Source organism: Otolemur garnettii, unplaced genomic scaffold (assembly GCF_000181295.1).
Source record: "Otolemur garnettii isolate 467f Iridium unplaced genomic scaffold, OtoGar3 scaffold00002, whole genome shotgun sequence".
In the NCBI taxonomy this organism is placed as follows: Eukaryota; Metazoa; Chordata; class Mammalia; order Primates; family Galagidae; genus Otolemur; species Otolemur garnettii.
The window spans coordinates 14202643-14218072 of record NW_003852397.1 but is presented as its reverse complement, the minus strand read 5'-3'; the positions used below and the strand labels follow the sequence as shown (position 1 = coordinate 14218072).

At 34.7% G+C, this 15430-nt stretch overlaps 1 protein-coding gene across 1 annotated transcript in view; it reads left to right on the top strand.

Annotated features, from left to right (window-relative positions):
* The window catches only part of CEP85L (centrosomal protein 85 like), a 157572-nt gene that overhangs the window by 131616 nt on the left and 10526 nt on the right, over positions 1-15430 (top strand). The window contains exons 8-10 of the mRNA XM_003781627.3: positions 1499-1653; positions 5003-5120; positions 5603-5653. Coding sequence (XP_003781675.1) covers positions 1499-1653; positions 5003-5120; positions 5603-5653 — 324 coding nt within the window. The remainder of the gene's footprint in view (positions 1-1498; positions 1654-5002; positions 5121-5602; positions 5654-15430) is intronic.

The following is a 15430-nucleotide window of genomic DNA, read 5'->3' as shown; positions in this document are numbered from 1 at the left end:
TTGTAGAAGATAGTTTCTAAACCAGTCTGATAATCTCCTCTCCCCCCACAAGCATACAACCTAGTTCTGGCTTTTCCAGTGTTCTCTAGGATTTACCAAGGATCAATAAGACCATTTGTTGACTATCTTTCTAGATATTTGATTACTTCATTCTTCTTAACCTTTTTTCCGTAAATTCTGTCCTGTACCTTCATCTGTAACCTCCTGTTCACTATTTACTTCTCTTCTGACTATTTTTCTTTTTTAACACCTCATTCAGAGTCTTTCTACTAACTATGGTGAGGTCTACCTCTTGATAGACCATAAATATATTAAATGTATTCTTTAGTCTCTTCCCAAAGTCTTTCTAATTCAGGGATTCTCAACCTCAGCACAGCTGACACTAGAGGAGAGCTAATTTGTTTCAGGGGTCTGCCCTGTGCATTGAAGGAACGTGCCTGTCGGCACCAGCATTTCTGGCCTCTGCCTATGAGATGCCAGTAGTGCTACTTTTCCCATCACCTCCCAAACCAAAAATGTCCTTTCAGGGTACAATCACCCCCAATTAAGAATCATTTGTCTGATCCATGGAGTATCATAATTCTGCATAGTTTAAGGACCTACACACACTTTTGTTTATTGTACATTAACTTAAAGTTGTAAAACCAAGAGATGTGGGAAGTAACTTCAGGACCAGAAAAGTTACATAAACAGTAACATAGAGCAATATAGATTAAAAACCAAGAGGTCATACCACTTTGCACCCCTAAGGATGGCTGGTAAGAATCTCAAACAGATGTTTATGCTCTCACTTTTATAACACTGTTACAATAGCCGAAACCGGGAAACAGTCTAAGTGTTCATAGAGGAATGAATGCATAAAAAAAAGGTATATAGATACAATGGAATATTATTCAGCCTTAAAAAGGAGGGAAATTCTGACACATGCTACAATATGCATTAAGCTAGAGGACATTTTGCTAAGTGAAATAAGCCTGCCTCAAAAAGAAAAATTACTCTGATTCTACTTACATGACGTCTAGTAGTCAAATCATAGAGTCAGAAAATAGAAGGGTGGTTGCCAGGGGATGAAGGGAGAGGTGGATGGGGAGTTGTTTAATGGCATAGAGTTTCAATTATGCAAGATGAAGAATTCTGGAAATCAGTTGCACAACAGTTTGGATGTATTTAACATTACTGAACTGGATACTTGAAAATGGTTAAGATGGTAAATTTTATGCTATATGTGCACACACACAACAAAATTAAAAAGAAAATTTAAAGAAATAAATAAGATGAATTTTTCTCTGTTTTCTACAATTTCTAACTCCATCCTCTTTGTCATAGTTCCATTCTCTTCTGCACAAAGGAGGGAGATAGTTTTAAGTATTTTAGATAAAATGAAGATAGTGCAATATTTAACTACCAGTCTATTAATCCTTGAGAACATAGTAACAGTTTCTAATAGAAATATTTTTAATATTCCATGTGTTATAAACTGTAAAAAATTTCTTCTTAGTTGCAGGTTCTAGAAGAAAAAAATAAGAATTTGCAAGAGACTTTGATCGCTACAGAAAAAAAGCTTGAAGAGTTCAAAAAACAATGTCAAGATAAAGAGACACAGTTAATATGCCAGAAAAAGAAAGAAAAAGAGTTAGTAACTACTGTTCAGAGGTAAGAAAACTTTCAGAATCCTTTGATGTTATTTTAAAGTTACTCTTGTTTTTTATAGAGTGTTTTACTTAAAATACATTAATTTATAATTATTAATTTATTATTCCCTTACAGATGTATTATAGGTTGAGTATCCCATATTTAAATGCTTATGAGAAGTGTTCTATATTTCATTTTTTTTTTTTATTGTGGAACATTTGCAGAATACTTACCTGTTGACCATCTCTTGTCAGACAATCCAAAATGCTCCAACAATCCTTTCTTTTTTTTTTTTTTTTCTATTTCAGATTAATATCATTATTTTAAAACATCATGTCCATGCTAAAAAGTCTTGAATTTGGGGGCATTTCAGATTTTGTATTAAGCATCAGAGCTATGATTTCATTGAAACAGTTTATCTCATCTCAGTTGTAATTTAACATTTCAAAGCAACATACCAACATTTTGCCAAAGATTTTAGATGAGAACAGAAACACACACACACACACAAATGGAGACTGAAAACATTAACACAAACCGTTTATTTGATGATTTTGTCAAAAAAATAAGTAAAAGTTCTAAATAATAAAACAGGCTAGCAACATCCCTGAACTGTACTTCTGAGTGGAGCATGTGAAAGGAAGCTGGCTCCCACTCCCCTGAGTGGGAGTGACAGGCGCGGCAGTTTTGCCACAGACCTTCTAGATTTACTCACATGTCTTGCCTCATGGGACTGTTCTATTTTAAATTAATAGAGTTAGAATTAGAGTGAATATCATTTTTTGTATTCGGTTGTGTCTGTAAGCTTAGAAATGGATTCCTAAAAAAAGCTAGAAAATTATTTTATATGCGTTGACTTGGATTTCCTCTTTTGTAAAACAAACCTTAATATTATCACTATTATATAAACACATAAAACTGTCCTGAAGAATAAGACAGCAAAGCAACAAAAAACTAAACATAAGAAATGCACTTCATGCTTATATCAGTTATACAACAACATGGATTCTTAGCTTTTAAATCAAAATTCCATATTAATATTGCTTTCCTACCACTTTCAAGGTCTGATTTCTGGGTCAGTTCTATCTTCAGTGTTGTTGATATCGGCTCCCAAAAAAATCACACATTTTTTATTCTGTCTTTTTCTTCTATTTTCTGTTTTGTTGCTCTTGAATTTCCCTTTTTATAACTTGAAAATGTTCTCCAGATCTCCACTAACTCAACTGTACAACTTCTTCTTTATCTTTAGAGACAAGGTATCTGTTGTGTCTTATAGAGCATTATAATCATAAACTTAAGCTGTGTTACTTTAAGAACAGAATTGGTAACACCTGAAAATAACCTGAATATTGTTTTATACCATTGTGTGCTTTTACATATTTATATAACCATATGACTTTTCTTTATACTTTTCCATTCATTAGATTTTTGGGAAATACCTAGTATCTCAATTTTGAAAGATTTAGAACAATACATTTTAGAAAACATTTTCCATTTTTAAACTTTATCTTGATACTATCTAAGATGGTATCATCCCAAAAAATTTCTCTTGATTTCAAATAGAAGAATTCTGTAATTCTTTAATACCTGCATGGCTGTGGTGTCACTTGACTTTGGGTGGGAGTGGGGAGGGTATCTCAGTTTTCTTAGCTTTATAATATGCAGTAGGACCTCTATAAGTCTCCACCCAAGAGACTGTAACAAGTTGATCAACATACAGAGGTGGTTAGCATAAGGAAGTGGGCCTACTATACTGATACATGTGGTGCATGTCTGGTCTATGAAAATTAGGTTAACTCAGGAAGGTGGTTAATGTAGGGAGGTTATACTGTAACATTCCTTGAGTTCCAAAAGAACTTCAGATGTATTAATATGTGTGACTATGAATTATATGATTACATTTATCTGTTTTTATATATTTCTAAGCTTCCTGCTTTATGAATATTTAACTTTAATAATTTATAAATATAGTAAGAAAAGCATTCCATTAGAAATGAAACTTAAATAAGTAAGTGGGATCGTTAATAATGCAGTATAGTAGCTAACCTCTGTTTATCAAGAGAGTTGCTACTGTTTGAGGTGAGCATACTACATCCCTGAAAATGTATACATGACAGAAAACTTATTCAGTATTTTGCCATGCCAGAGTACAATCTCCCCTCTTCATACATGGCTCTTTTTCTATTCAAAAGACTATTTTTAACTTTTTTTTATTTCTCTTGAAATGTTATAAATGCATGATAGTGTCTTGACGCTGAATTGATAAAAAACTTATTCTGAAATTGAAATAATTTCTATTTCTAAATAATTAATATTTCTTAAATAGAAATTATTTTCTGTAGATTGAAAAAGCAGATACTTTTATGACAAGTAGCAGTGTATTGCAGAACAGTACACTACTTTGGTAAAACATCAAAATGTCTCTGGTGCCATGTATAAGCATATCTGAGGTCCTTATTTGTACCATCTAGGCCTGTCAGTTCTCTGTCCACCACTAGATTTGGCATTTCTTCTGTTTTTATGGAAGATGGGAAAGTCACAGGATAGCCATAATACTTGCAAGACAAAAAATAATGAAAATACCAAAACCCGTCTTCTGATAAGTCTTTCAGTACTCTGCAACTTTTGCTAAAGTAGAACCGTTCTTAAGTCTTGTTACTGTCCTTTTGGTTTGGTTTGGTTGGTCAATATTGTTAACCATATGTTCATTTCCCTTTAACATAACATTACTGTTCTTCCTTTCCTGATGCCCCTTTGTCCTTTTGTTTTTAAAATCTCCCAGAAAAGCTTTCTTTTGTTGTTTCCTTTTGTAAAATGCAACTCTGTTCCATTCATAGCATGAGAAATTGTTCAGTCAAGTGATAAACATAATAGATTGTTGCTTTTATTAATGAATGAGAAATGTAATTACGCTTATTTTGGCAACAACTGTTCTTACAAGCAAACTTTTGCTGAGCTTAGAATAATGGACAAAAGATGTATATCCATATTTTTAGGCTTCCTTACTATAATATATTTATCTTAATCAAAGAACTCTGCTTTCTGGGGAAAGGGAAAGAAAAGAATGGATTGCAGAGCTCAGATTTGAAGTCCTCAGATGGAAAACATACTGGGGCTTAAGGATGTTGCATCCTAAGCACTCTGGACTCTGGTCTCAAATTTGCCATTCCGAAAGATGGTCAGCATCTAGCCATTATGGGCCCTTCTTACTTGTATAAAATATAGATACACTTATTTATATGTAGCTTTTGATTATTGCTTGATTAAAAATATGATAGACCCTAAAAAGGGACATCATTTATGTTGAAGGCAGCTATCAAAATCATCACACAGAGCTTATTTTCTTTATATGATTATGTCTTTTGAAAAGTTTGCAACAAAAAGTAGAAAGATGTCTTGAAGATGGAATTCGCCTCCCCATGTTAGATGCAAAACAGCTTCAGAATGAAAATGATAATCTCAGAGAACAAAACGAGACTGCTCGCAAGGTCAGTAGATACTTTTTATACCTTCAGTAGCAAATGTGAATTCTATACTGTGTTAGATATGTGTGTATGGGTATACAATGTATAGTTTATGTGATTTATATTTTTGTTAATATTTAACAGCTTATAAGGTTTTTGAATGTTTTTATTTAGAATGAAAATAGCAATTTAAACAAATTTAAATAATCTAAATTTAAATAAAAGGCAATACAAAAGGATAGCTTTTTCCTTTCTAATTTACTCAAAGTCTGTCTCAAAGTTATTCTTATAAATTGCATAGAGAAAAGTTTTACCAAGTACAGGTTTATATGTGTGCAACCTAAATCATAAGGATGCTTGGTATGAATACTTGTGTTAAGAAAAGGACTTTTTATAAATAAATTTATAATTCTCTGTACTATTCTGTGTTTTCTTGGAATGTTGGTATTTTTAAAAAGCAATGGAAAAGTTATTTGATTCAGACTGATTTATTTCTTGTGTTGTAGATAATAGATAGTCAACAAGGTGAGATTGACAGAATGACTTTAGAAATTCAGGTAAGGCATATTTTTGTACTTATTTTAAGTTAGCTATCTGGTGATTTAGTGCTTACCTAAGCTAAAATATTAACATATGTATATTTGTATGAAAAGATAAAGCCCTTGAGGTAAAGTTAGAAATTCTTTAATATTACTTTTTAGTTTTTATAAAGAAAATGCTAAAGATTGCTCTTCTCTATCCCTTGCCTCTCTCTCTCTCTTTTTTATTGGATGCAGCCTATCTCCACTATGGAGAATACATTTGGTTAAGGTCCTAAGTGATCTAGGAAAAAGAGAAAATGGACTGTTTGAATCCACATTCTTTGATCTTTATACAGTTCTCATCTGGAAACTTAGCCACAGCCCCACTCTGTTCATCATAAGATCCCTTCTGTCCATCAAGTTCTCTTCAGTTTTATAATGAGTTCTATTTCTCTGCCCTACCCCTTAAATATTGATATCCCGCAGGCATTATCTCTGTCCTCTTAGATTTGTCCTGGTTGATAGCTACCTAACCTTCAGATCTCTGTTACAACTCTCTTTTCTCTTGTTTTCTCTGTCTTATTGTGCTTCCACCAATGCCGTTGCTCAGTTCTATAATGCTGTGTAGCTGGTTCTTCTCAAATGTAGAAATAATGTGGTACTGCCCTATTGTCCGGGGAAGTAAATCCTAAATTCTAAGCATGGCATTCCCACAATCTGCTGTTTCGGTGCCTTTTTACCTCCCTGCCCTCAAGACATCATGCCGTGCTTATGCAGGCATGTATGTGCTGCTAATGTGCGTGCGCATGAGGTGCCTCAGTGCATTTCAGGGCTTGCCAGAAAGTACCTATATTGTTCTTGGAATGCTCATCTGACAGGTACTGCAGCTTTTAATATTCTGCAGAAACTTTTCTACAACACCTGGAAATACCTTCTCTACCTCTTAGGAAGAGTTGACCACACCCCTATTAACTTTACTCTGCCTCCTAGTAGCTATAATGTATATTATTTCTTATTATCGAACTATAACACTTTGTTTCTATACTTATGTCTTTACCTCCTACTGAGTAGAGACTGGTATCTCATCTATAGATCTACATCTTAGTAGAGTGCCTGACACAAAACACATTCCAAAATGTGGGAATTAAATGGATTTTTCATTCTTCTACTCATTTGTCAGATATTTACCAAGCCCTTGGTTTTCCTAATAGAATAAATTAGAGAAAATGGAAAACCAATATGATACCAGGAATTATGAAAAAAATGCTGTTAAAAATACTATTGAAAAATTGAGTAGGATAGAGTACAATGACAGAGTGCTGCATTTGATAGAGTAGCCATGCCATTTTTCTTGAGGGGGGTAATATTTGAACAGAATTTTGAATGAAAATATTTAGGGGAATAGCATTCCAGGCAAAGGGAGCAACAGGTGCCCTAAATGCACCTGGCGTGTTCTCCTGCAAGAAGTTTGCTAGTCCAGAGTGCAGGACTAGGAGGCAGAGAGGGGAGAGTGATGGTGGAAAGCAGTCTGGAAACAGATCACAAAGGGGTATATTTTGTTCTTAGTGTGATGGGCAGCCATTGGACAAGTTTTGCTGAAAAATTTTTAGTTTTATACCTCCTAATTGTAACATTACTTCTTGAAATGGAAGTAGAAATGGTAAGTAGTTTGTGTGTCATAATTAGATACAGTCTGCTTGTTTGGGGCTGTATTAAGTGATTTATCAATTTAAATAAACACCAGTCTTATTCAACAAATGTATGAGCCTGAAGGGTTGATTCACAGAGTTTTTAATCTTTATTTTATATTCCTTACAGGTACAACATCAGTTGTTCCAATAAACCATTAGATTCCCAAGATTGTTAGGTTCCTTCTGCCGTTGTCCTCTGACCTCCTATCACAGACCATAATGAAGGGAATTTCTATTGTACTTGGTAGTATTTTCCAAGAAGTAAATCTAATAAAAGTTATTTTAATCTGAATTAAGAACAATCATTGCATGAACTTTGGCATTAAAACTTCGTTGATAAGTTTAGTAAGATTTTATCACATACTGTCTCTCACATTATAGGCAGTCCCTGGGTTATGAATGAGATAGGTTCTCTGGGTTTATTCTTAAATTGAATTTGTATGTCAGTTGAAAGAGGAACATTTACCTATTACCTGTAATAACCTCTGTTTGTTAAGTGTAGGGCCTACACCAGTCAGATGTTTGTAACTTGGGGGCTGATTGTAATAGTCCCCATTCATAAAAGCAAGTTGTATGTAAGTTGTTTGTAACTTGGAAACTGCCTATATAGGTGGTTCAGTATATATTTGTATTAGTTGAAATCTGCATTTTTCCCATTTGTGTCTGTGTATTAATTTACTCTTACACCTTAACCAAGTCTTTAGTCACCCATAAATATATCATGACCGTATAGAAATGAATATGTAGAAAAATATGTAGTTATACCATTGTGTTCCTCAATCTTAAAATATTTGAGCAAACATGATTCTTTTATTTCATGTTTGGTCCCAGACAGTATACTCACTAATTTTGTTGTCTTTGCTTTTGAACCAATGGCCATCTTTTTTTTCTCTTTTTGATCTTAGTATCTTCTCGATTACCCATTCTGACCGTTTAGGTTTGTAGATCTAGAGACACCAGAGATCTGCAGGTATAGATACAGAGACAGATTGGTGCCTGTCCAATTTAGCTGTATTTATCAAGATCTTGTTTTTTGCTTTTTTTTTTTTTTGAGACATAGTCCCACTTTGTTGCCCTTGGTAGAGTGCCATGGTGATATAGCTCACAGCAACCTCAAACTCTTGGACTCAAGCGTTTCTTTTGCCGGAGCCTCCCAAGTAGCGGGAACTACAGGTGCCTGACACAATGCCCGGCTATTTTTAGAGATGAGATCTCACTCTGGCTCAAGCTGGTCTCAAATCTGTGAGCTCAGGCAATCCACCTGTCTCAGCCTCCCAGAGTGCTAGAATTACAGGTGTGAGCTATCCCACCCAGCCTCAAGATGTTATTTGAATGGCAAATTATAGATGAGATAAATGTGATTCACGGAATGAGAAGGTCCTTTCCTTAACTACTTTTTTTTTAAAACTCAGGTCATTTGGGGGCTATAATTTTCTCTTTAAACCTGAAAAATTTGCCTTTTTCCCCCTCTCCTGCCTTGAAAAGAACACTTAATTATTTCCCTCATATTGAAATTCCTAAAAAGAATACTTCGGGTTGGAAAAGTATTATTATTGCTTTGCACTGCAGTTAATGGGCATAATTAATGTGCATATTATCAAGTTGCTATACTTCATAGAGCATTTCCTTTCAAGTACTCATTCTTTTTTTTTTAAGACAGTCTTACTATGTTGCCCTCGGTAGAGTGCCATGGCATCACAGCTCACAGCAACCTCAAACTCTTGGGCTTAAGCAATTCTCTTGCCTCAGCCTCCTGAGTAGCTGGGACCATAGGTGCCCATCACAATGCCCAGCTACTTTTTGGTTGCAGTTGCCATTGTTGTTTAGTGGGCCGGGGCTGGGCTCAAACTTGCCAGCTTCAGTGTATGTGGCCGGCGCCATACTCAATGTAGTTGTTTCCTTCTCTGCTCAGATAAAGGCTGAGGCCAACTTTATACCTATGTGGATTATGTTGTTTTCCCCATATGCTGTATCTCTATTTTTAAATTTCTTCAAATTCCTTAATATAGCCAAAGTAACACTGAGTACTACATAATTGATAGCAGAGAGGATCCCAATTATTTTTCACATAAATTAGAAATTTTGACTATCGCTATAGTATTAAATTTATAAAATTTCACTGCCATTATTACAGTTTGAGTATTCTTAGTTCCTCCATAGTGCTAGGATATTATTCCATTTTAACATATTTAGTGGACAGAGATTACTTAGAGTTATTAGTGTTTCATGTTTTGCCGCTTCTATATGTTCCTGCAAACTATTGAGAAGACCAAATTTGTTTGAAATTTATTTGGCTGATTTGGAATACTCCATTGCCAGGGAACAAGCAGGTTATTCCTTTAACTTAAATTTAATCAAATGAAAAAGATAAAATCTCGTGCCATGTACATTTTATGTCCAACTTGTAGACGATAAGAATAAGGCATCCTTTCCGAGTGACAATGCTGTGTTAAAAGACACTGCATCAGAAGTCAAAGGCTTATGTGCTTCAGGTCACTGGCAAGTTCATTGATCAACAGATTTAGAATTTGAGGAAAAATCAGTCTTATACTAGTTATACTGTATTTGTTGTTGAATATAGAAAAAGTAGTACTTTGTGTAAAAGTATATGCTAATTTTGAAACTGAGTTGAATACTACATATAGAAATACAGACTTGCCTATAATTTTGTTCCCTTGTTAAGATGATTCTTTTTATTGGCACAAATACCTTGTTTACTCATTGATCTTTTAGAAATGTTGCCTCTCTTTATATTCATGAAATCAGTTTTGCTAATACAGCAAGTAACAGAGGGCTCCCTCTCTCTCAAGCTCCAGAAGGGACAGGGCATCAACTAAGGCTGAGTTTCATGCATGTGCAGCCAAGAGGTGGGGGCTTCCCTTTTCCACCTCCTTCCCCTCATAAGATGAATGGAGGCTTTACCTTCAATGCTGCACCACTGAGAAGGCTGGAACCCTGGTTCCTCTTGCCCTGGTTTGTGAGAGACAGAGGTTGGCCGCTGGGAGAGGCAAGCCAAGGAGATGGAGAACTACTGTGTCACTCAGAAGCTTGTCACTCTCCATCCCCACTGACTTGGTTCACAGAGTTTGAGGAAAAGTAAACAATAGAGCAGGAAGCTCCAAATATCTCCCTATGAAGAACTGACTTCATTTCTTTTTCTTTCTTTCTTTTTTTTTTGAGACAGAGTGACTATGTTGCCCTTGGTAGAGTGCTATGGCGTCACAGCTGACAACAACCTCAAACTCTTGGGCTTAAGCGATTCTCTTGCCTCCCAAGTAGCTGAGCTTATAGGTTCCCACCACAATCCCTGGCTATGTTGTTGTTATAGTTGTTGTTTATCAGGCTCAGGCCAGGTTTGAACATACCAGCACCTGTGTATGTGGCTAACTGCTGAGCTATGGGCACTGAGCCACTGACTTCATTCCTAACAGCGTGGAGAACTTTAAGACTAAGGGCACTCTCAATACCTTTGGAGGTTGTCGTAGAAGGCAGTTGGCAGGATACTATTAGATCTGTGGATACTAGAGGTAGGCTAAACTGTAGGCTGATTACCTTCCCAGTGAGGAACAGAATGGGAAGAGCATTCCTAAGGTCAGAACAAATCTCGAACACTGATCTCTAGTGACCTGAAGGAGCATGATTGAGTCAGTCTATGAAACAATTTATTCCATGGGGTGCTCTGTTGAAAACAACAGAATGATTGCTGGCGATTAATGGGGCTTAACAGCTGGATGGGGTCATAGAATCACAAAAGACCACATATATGTTTATGTGACAAGTCCAGAATAGACAAATCTCTAGAGATAAGTAGTAAATTAGTCTTGTTTAGCTCTGGAAGCTGATGGGGCCTTAAGGGTGTGACACATAAAAGGAATGAGTCTTCTATTTGAGATGACAAAAGTGTTTTAAAATGGAATGTGGTCTTGATTCCACAGATCTGTGGTTATATTAAAAACTATTGAATTGTCCACTTTAAATAAGTGTATTATATGTAAAACTAGTACTAAAAATTAGCACAATGTAAGGACAAAACAATCTATCTGTTATTCCAGCTTTTGATCTGTTTTCTGTTAAGTGAGATGTACCAAAACAGCTTAAATGTGTTTGACACACCCAGGTGTCTCAGAAACTAAACATCTTTTTTTTTAATTTAAACCTCAGCCTTTCCATGTAGTTCCCACTGTCCTCCAATCAGCCTCCTAAAAAGATTATACCAATACTACTTAAAGGCTCTGGGAGTAGCACTACAGCCAGACTCTACTGAGGGATTGCCTGGAAGTCTTGTTAATAATACATAATTCAAACTTCACCCCAGAAATACTGATTCATTAGGTTTAAAATGAGGCCCAGAAGTGATATATTTTTAAAAGCATCACAAATATTTGAATATCCACACAGATTTGATGACCTTTCAGTGCACAAACAGGCCTCAGAGTATTCTTTCATGATTCACATCAGGTGCCTCCCTGCTTGCATGTCCTCTCCAACCCTGACATAAAAACTCATTTTTCAAAACTTAAATCCACTTTGTAAACATTTTTTTCTGATATGTCTTAATTATGCAGCAACTGTAACATGCATACACCAAATCTACATAAACAGTAAAGATTGTTCTCTTTACAAGTATAAAGACAGGAAAGGAAGCTTATTTTTAAAAAGCTACTTTTCTTTTAATGAAAGGTATTATTTGGTAGATTTTTAAAATTTCATATTCTGATCATTTTAGTTTTTCATGCATTAGAAAGCAATTTTACATAGGTAAATATTTTAAAAACTAAACTTTAGGAAGGAAGAACTTCATGACAAGATATATCATGAAATAAAGAAGATAAAAAATAGATAAATATCACATAATAATAATGAGAAAACATTAAAGCAATTGATACTTATTTCGGTACTTATGTTCCACTTATAAGACATTGTATTGGCTTCTGATCCATTTTCTCTTTTTTTTTTTTAACTGAGAAAACCTGCTGGGATAAAGGCTTTAAAAGAGATTTGCTAAAAAATGGAATAGAATCTTCTGAGACTATAGGAACATCTTCTCTTGAGATCTGAGTCAGACACATTGTCACAGTTTTGAGATTGGTGGTTCCCAATCACGCCCATAAGATTAAAGTATTAATGTTCTTAAGGACATTAATCTCAATTCAATAATTGTTTACTGAAGTTTCTACCATGAGTCAAGCACATCTAAAGAATAACTAGTGAACAAAACAAGGAAATGCCTTGCCCATAAGGCATTTCACTGACTATGCTCAATTTGGAATGTACTTTTAAAATTATTTAATATAAGGAGTAAGGAATTAGTGTGCTAGGTAAAAGTCATTTAAGCTTTTTGGTTGTAAGCAACAGAACCAACCTAATTTAGCTTAAACAAAAATAATAGAATCTACAGTGTTATAGAAATGCAAAATTGGGAATGAAAGCTGGGCTTGAGGGATGGAGCCTTGGTGCTTCTTTCATTACACCGTTTCATTCTTTCTCAGCAGGCTGACTTACTCTCTTTTTTAATTCACATGACTGAATATGGATGCCCCACAGAACTTATAGAACTATCAGTTATATAGTTTATTTCCAAGCGCCTATGGAGGCTTTTAGACGCTAGATCCCATTTCTGAGACTTGAAGTGGTCACTCAGGTTAATCCAGTGAGCCATGACCTGAGAGGAAAGAGTCTCAGCACAAACACGACTCCTCCCTCGCAACTCCTGGAATTTGTGAATAGGTAAACATCCTGTTGTCTGCAAACACACTGGGTAATTTTACTGTGCCTTATAAGGGTGGTAATTGATTATGATGAATTTGGAGCTGTGCAATCATAACTTACTCATGGCTGTGTAGCATGTAGGCTCTGGACTCAGAACCTTGTTTTGTCTAAATCCAAAATCATGCCATTACCATTACTCCATACTTTCTTATAAGTAGTTTTTAAAATATATTGAGAGAAAATAATAAATTTCATTCAAAGAATGCATTCGTCTTTTAATGCTTCTTAGATGGCATAATCTTGTTAAGTGTGCATGTTCCTTATTAATTGCTATTCATACTAGCATTATTATCTTTCCTTTTACATATAGTTATATAGGCTATTACAAAAATAGTGTGCTGTGTTAATAGAATCATAAAAATTAGTATGAGACTGTTCAGCTGTTCTCAGTAATAAACTTAAAATGATTTTGTGCTTTCTTTCTAGATAATTGAAATAATGTATAATACAATTTCAACAAAAATAAATCTCAGAAGAACTTACCTTTGAGGTTTTGTTATTTGATTAATTTAAGTAGGCACAATAAACTTAAGTTTGACTTGTAGTATAAGTCATCTTATAATAAAGATAATAGCCAGGTTAATATACTAGTATATACAAATTGGACAATATTAGGTAGAAACTTTTCATTTTATAATCAGGAATAAGGTTTCATTTGTGATATTAGTAATAAAGTTTATTTTGAAGACATATAAATTATTTTTAATAATATTGTATCATATTTCACAAAAGAGATTTGGTTTTCTTCCTAGAATTCTTCATACTTACTCTCTTGTTAATCTTCTTTACCCAGTCTTGTGGCTTTAAATATGTTTGTGCTCATCACCCCTTAGTTTTTGTTTTGAGCTCAAAATTCTTCCCTGAGCTCCCAACTTATGTATCCATTGTCTTCTCACTATCCCACTTGATTTATCAGACACAATCTGTCCCAAACTAAATGTCCTCTCCCCCAACACCACTAACAAATGAATTGGGTATACCTTCCAGATTTCCCATTAATGGTAAATACTCCTTTCCATTTGCTTAGTCCAAAAGTTTAAGACTTACTCTTAATTCCTCACATATCTCACATTCGTCAGCAAACTTCTGTTACCTTGGAAGTATATCTAGAATCTGGCCCCTTCACTCACCTCCTCTGTTGCCACCGTCATCTGAGCCATCGTCCTTTTTCCTCTAGATTATTTCTCCCTACTTCCACCCTTGACTGCCCCATGATGTATTTTCATCAGTTAAGTGATCCTATTGAGCAAAAGTCAGATTATATAATATGTGTCTGCTTAGAATTCTTCAATAGTTCATTTCTTCCAGAGTGAAAATCAAAGTTCTTATATTTCCTACTATTCTCAGTCACCTGGCTCTCTGCCTTTCCCCAGACACAGAGGTACCATCTGTCCCAGAACCCTTTCACTGACTGGAACACTTCTCTGTGATATCTGTAGGATACAGTCTCTCCCTTCCTTTAAGCCTTTGCCTCCTTGTTGAGTGCTTGCTCTCCTCAACTTGAGATTTCAAATCCTGACCCTTGCCATGGTCTGTTTGTTCTCTGTAGCACTAGTCAAATTCTAACATATGATACTGTGTAGTTTATACATGTTTATTTCCTTTGGTCTTTTCCCTCCTAGTAAAAATTCTACTAGAGCTAAGGGTTTGGACTGTTTTGTTCACTACATCTGTTGACCAATGCACAGAACAGTGTTTGGTGGTGACTTTTGCCAAATGAATGATTATAGAAAGGAATGTATTTGTGAACTCTTGTGTGGCCCATGTTGTATATATGTGGTGAAACTGCTAACATAACTTTTCTTTCAAAATATTTTCTCTTGGGTTTGTATATTGTATGGGATTTGTTAACTAAGGCACATCTGGGTGTCCTTTATTTGAGTTATTTGTGTATGGGGTATTTCTAGATATTTACATGAAAACAATAAATGTACTTAAAACCACTTTTCAACTTAAGAAATGATCATGATAAAAACCTGTAGGTTAGTAACGTAGCAGATTTTAAAAATACATTATTATTGAACTGTTAACTTAGGAAATATAATAGGCATTTGAAAATTAATTCAAATTTTTAGTTTTAGTAATCTCTGATGTGTTTAGTGAATCATGAACAGATTGCTATTGTGAATTTCACAAAGCCAAACATGTATTTAAAAAAGAATATGGGGCATTTTATTTATGCATAATATAGTACTATCAGTTTGAGTGATTATGTTTTTAAGATCTTAGAGATTTCAAAAAATACTTTGTAAAATTCTTTGTGAAATAACATGTACTATTCTTGATGGAACAAAGTGAAAACTGAAACTTGAGTTTTCTAGATCATGCGTATAGAAAATAGTAATTTTGTGTT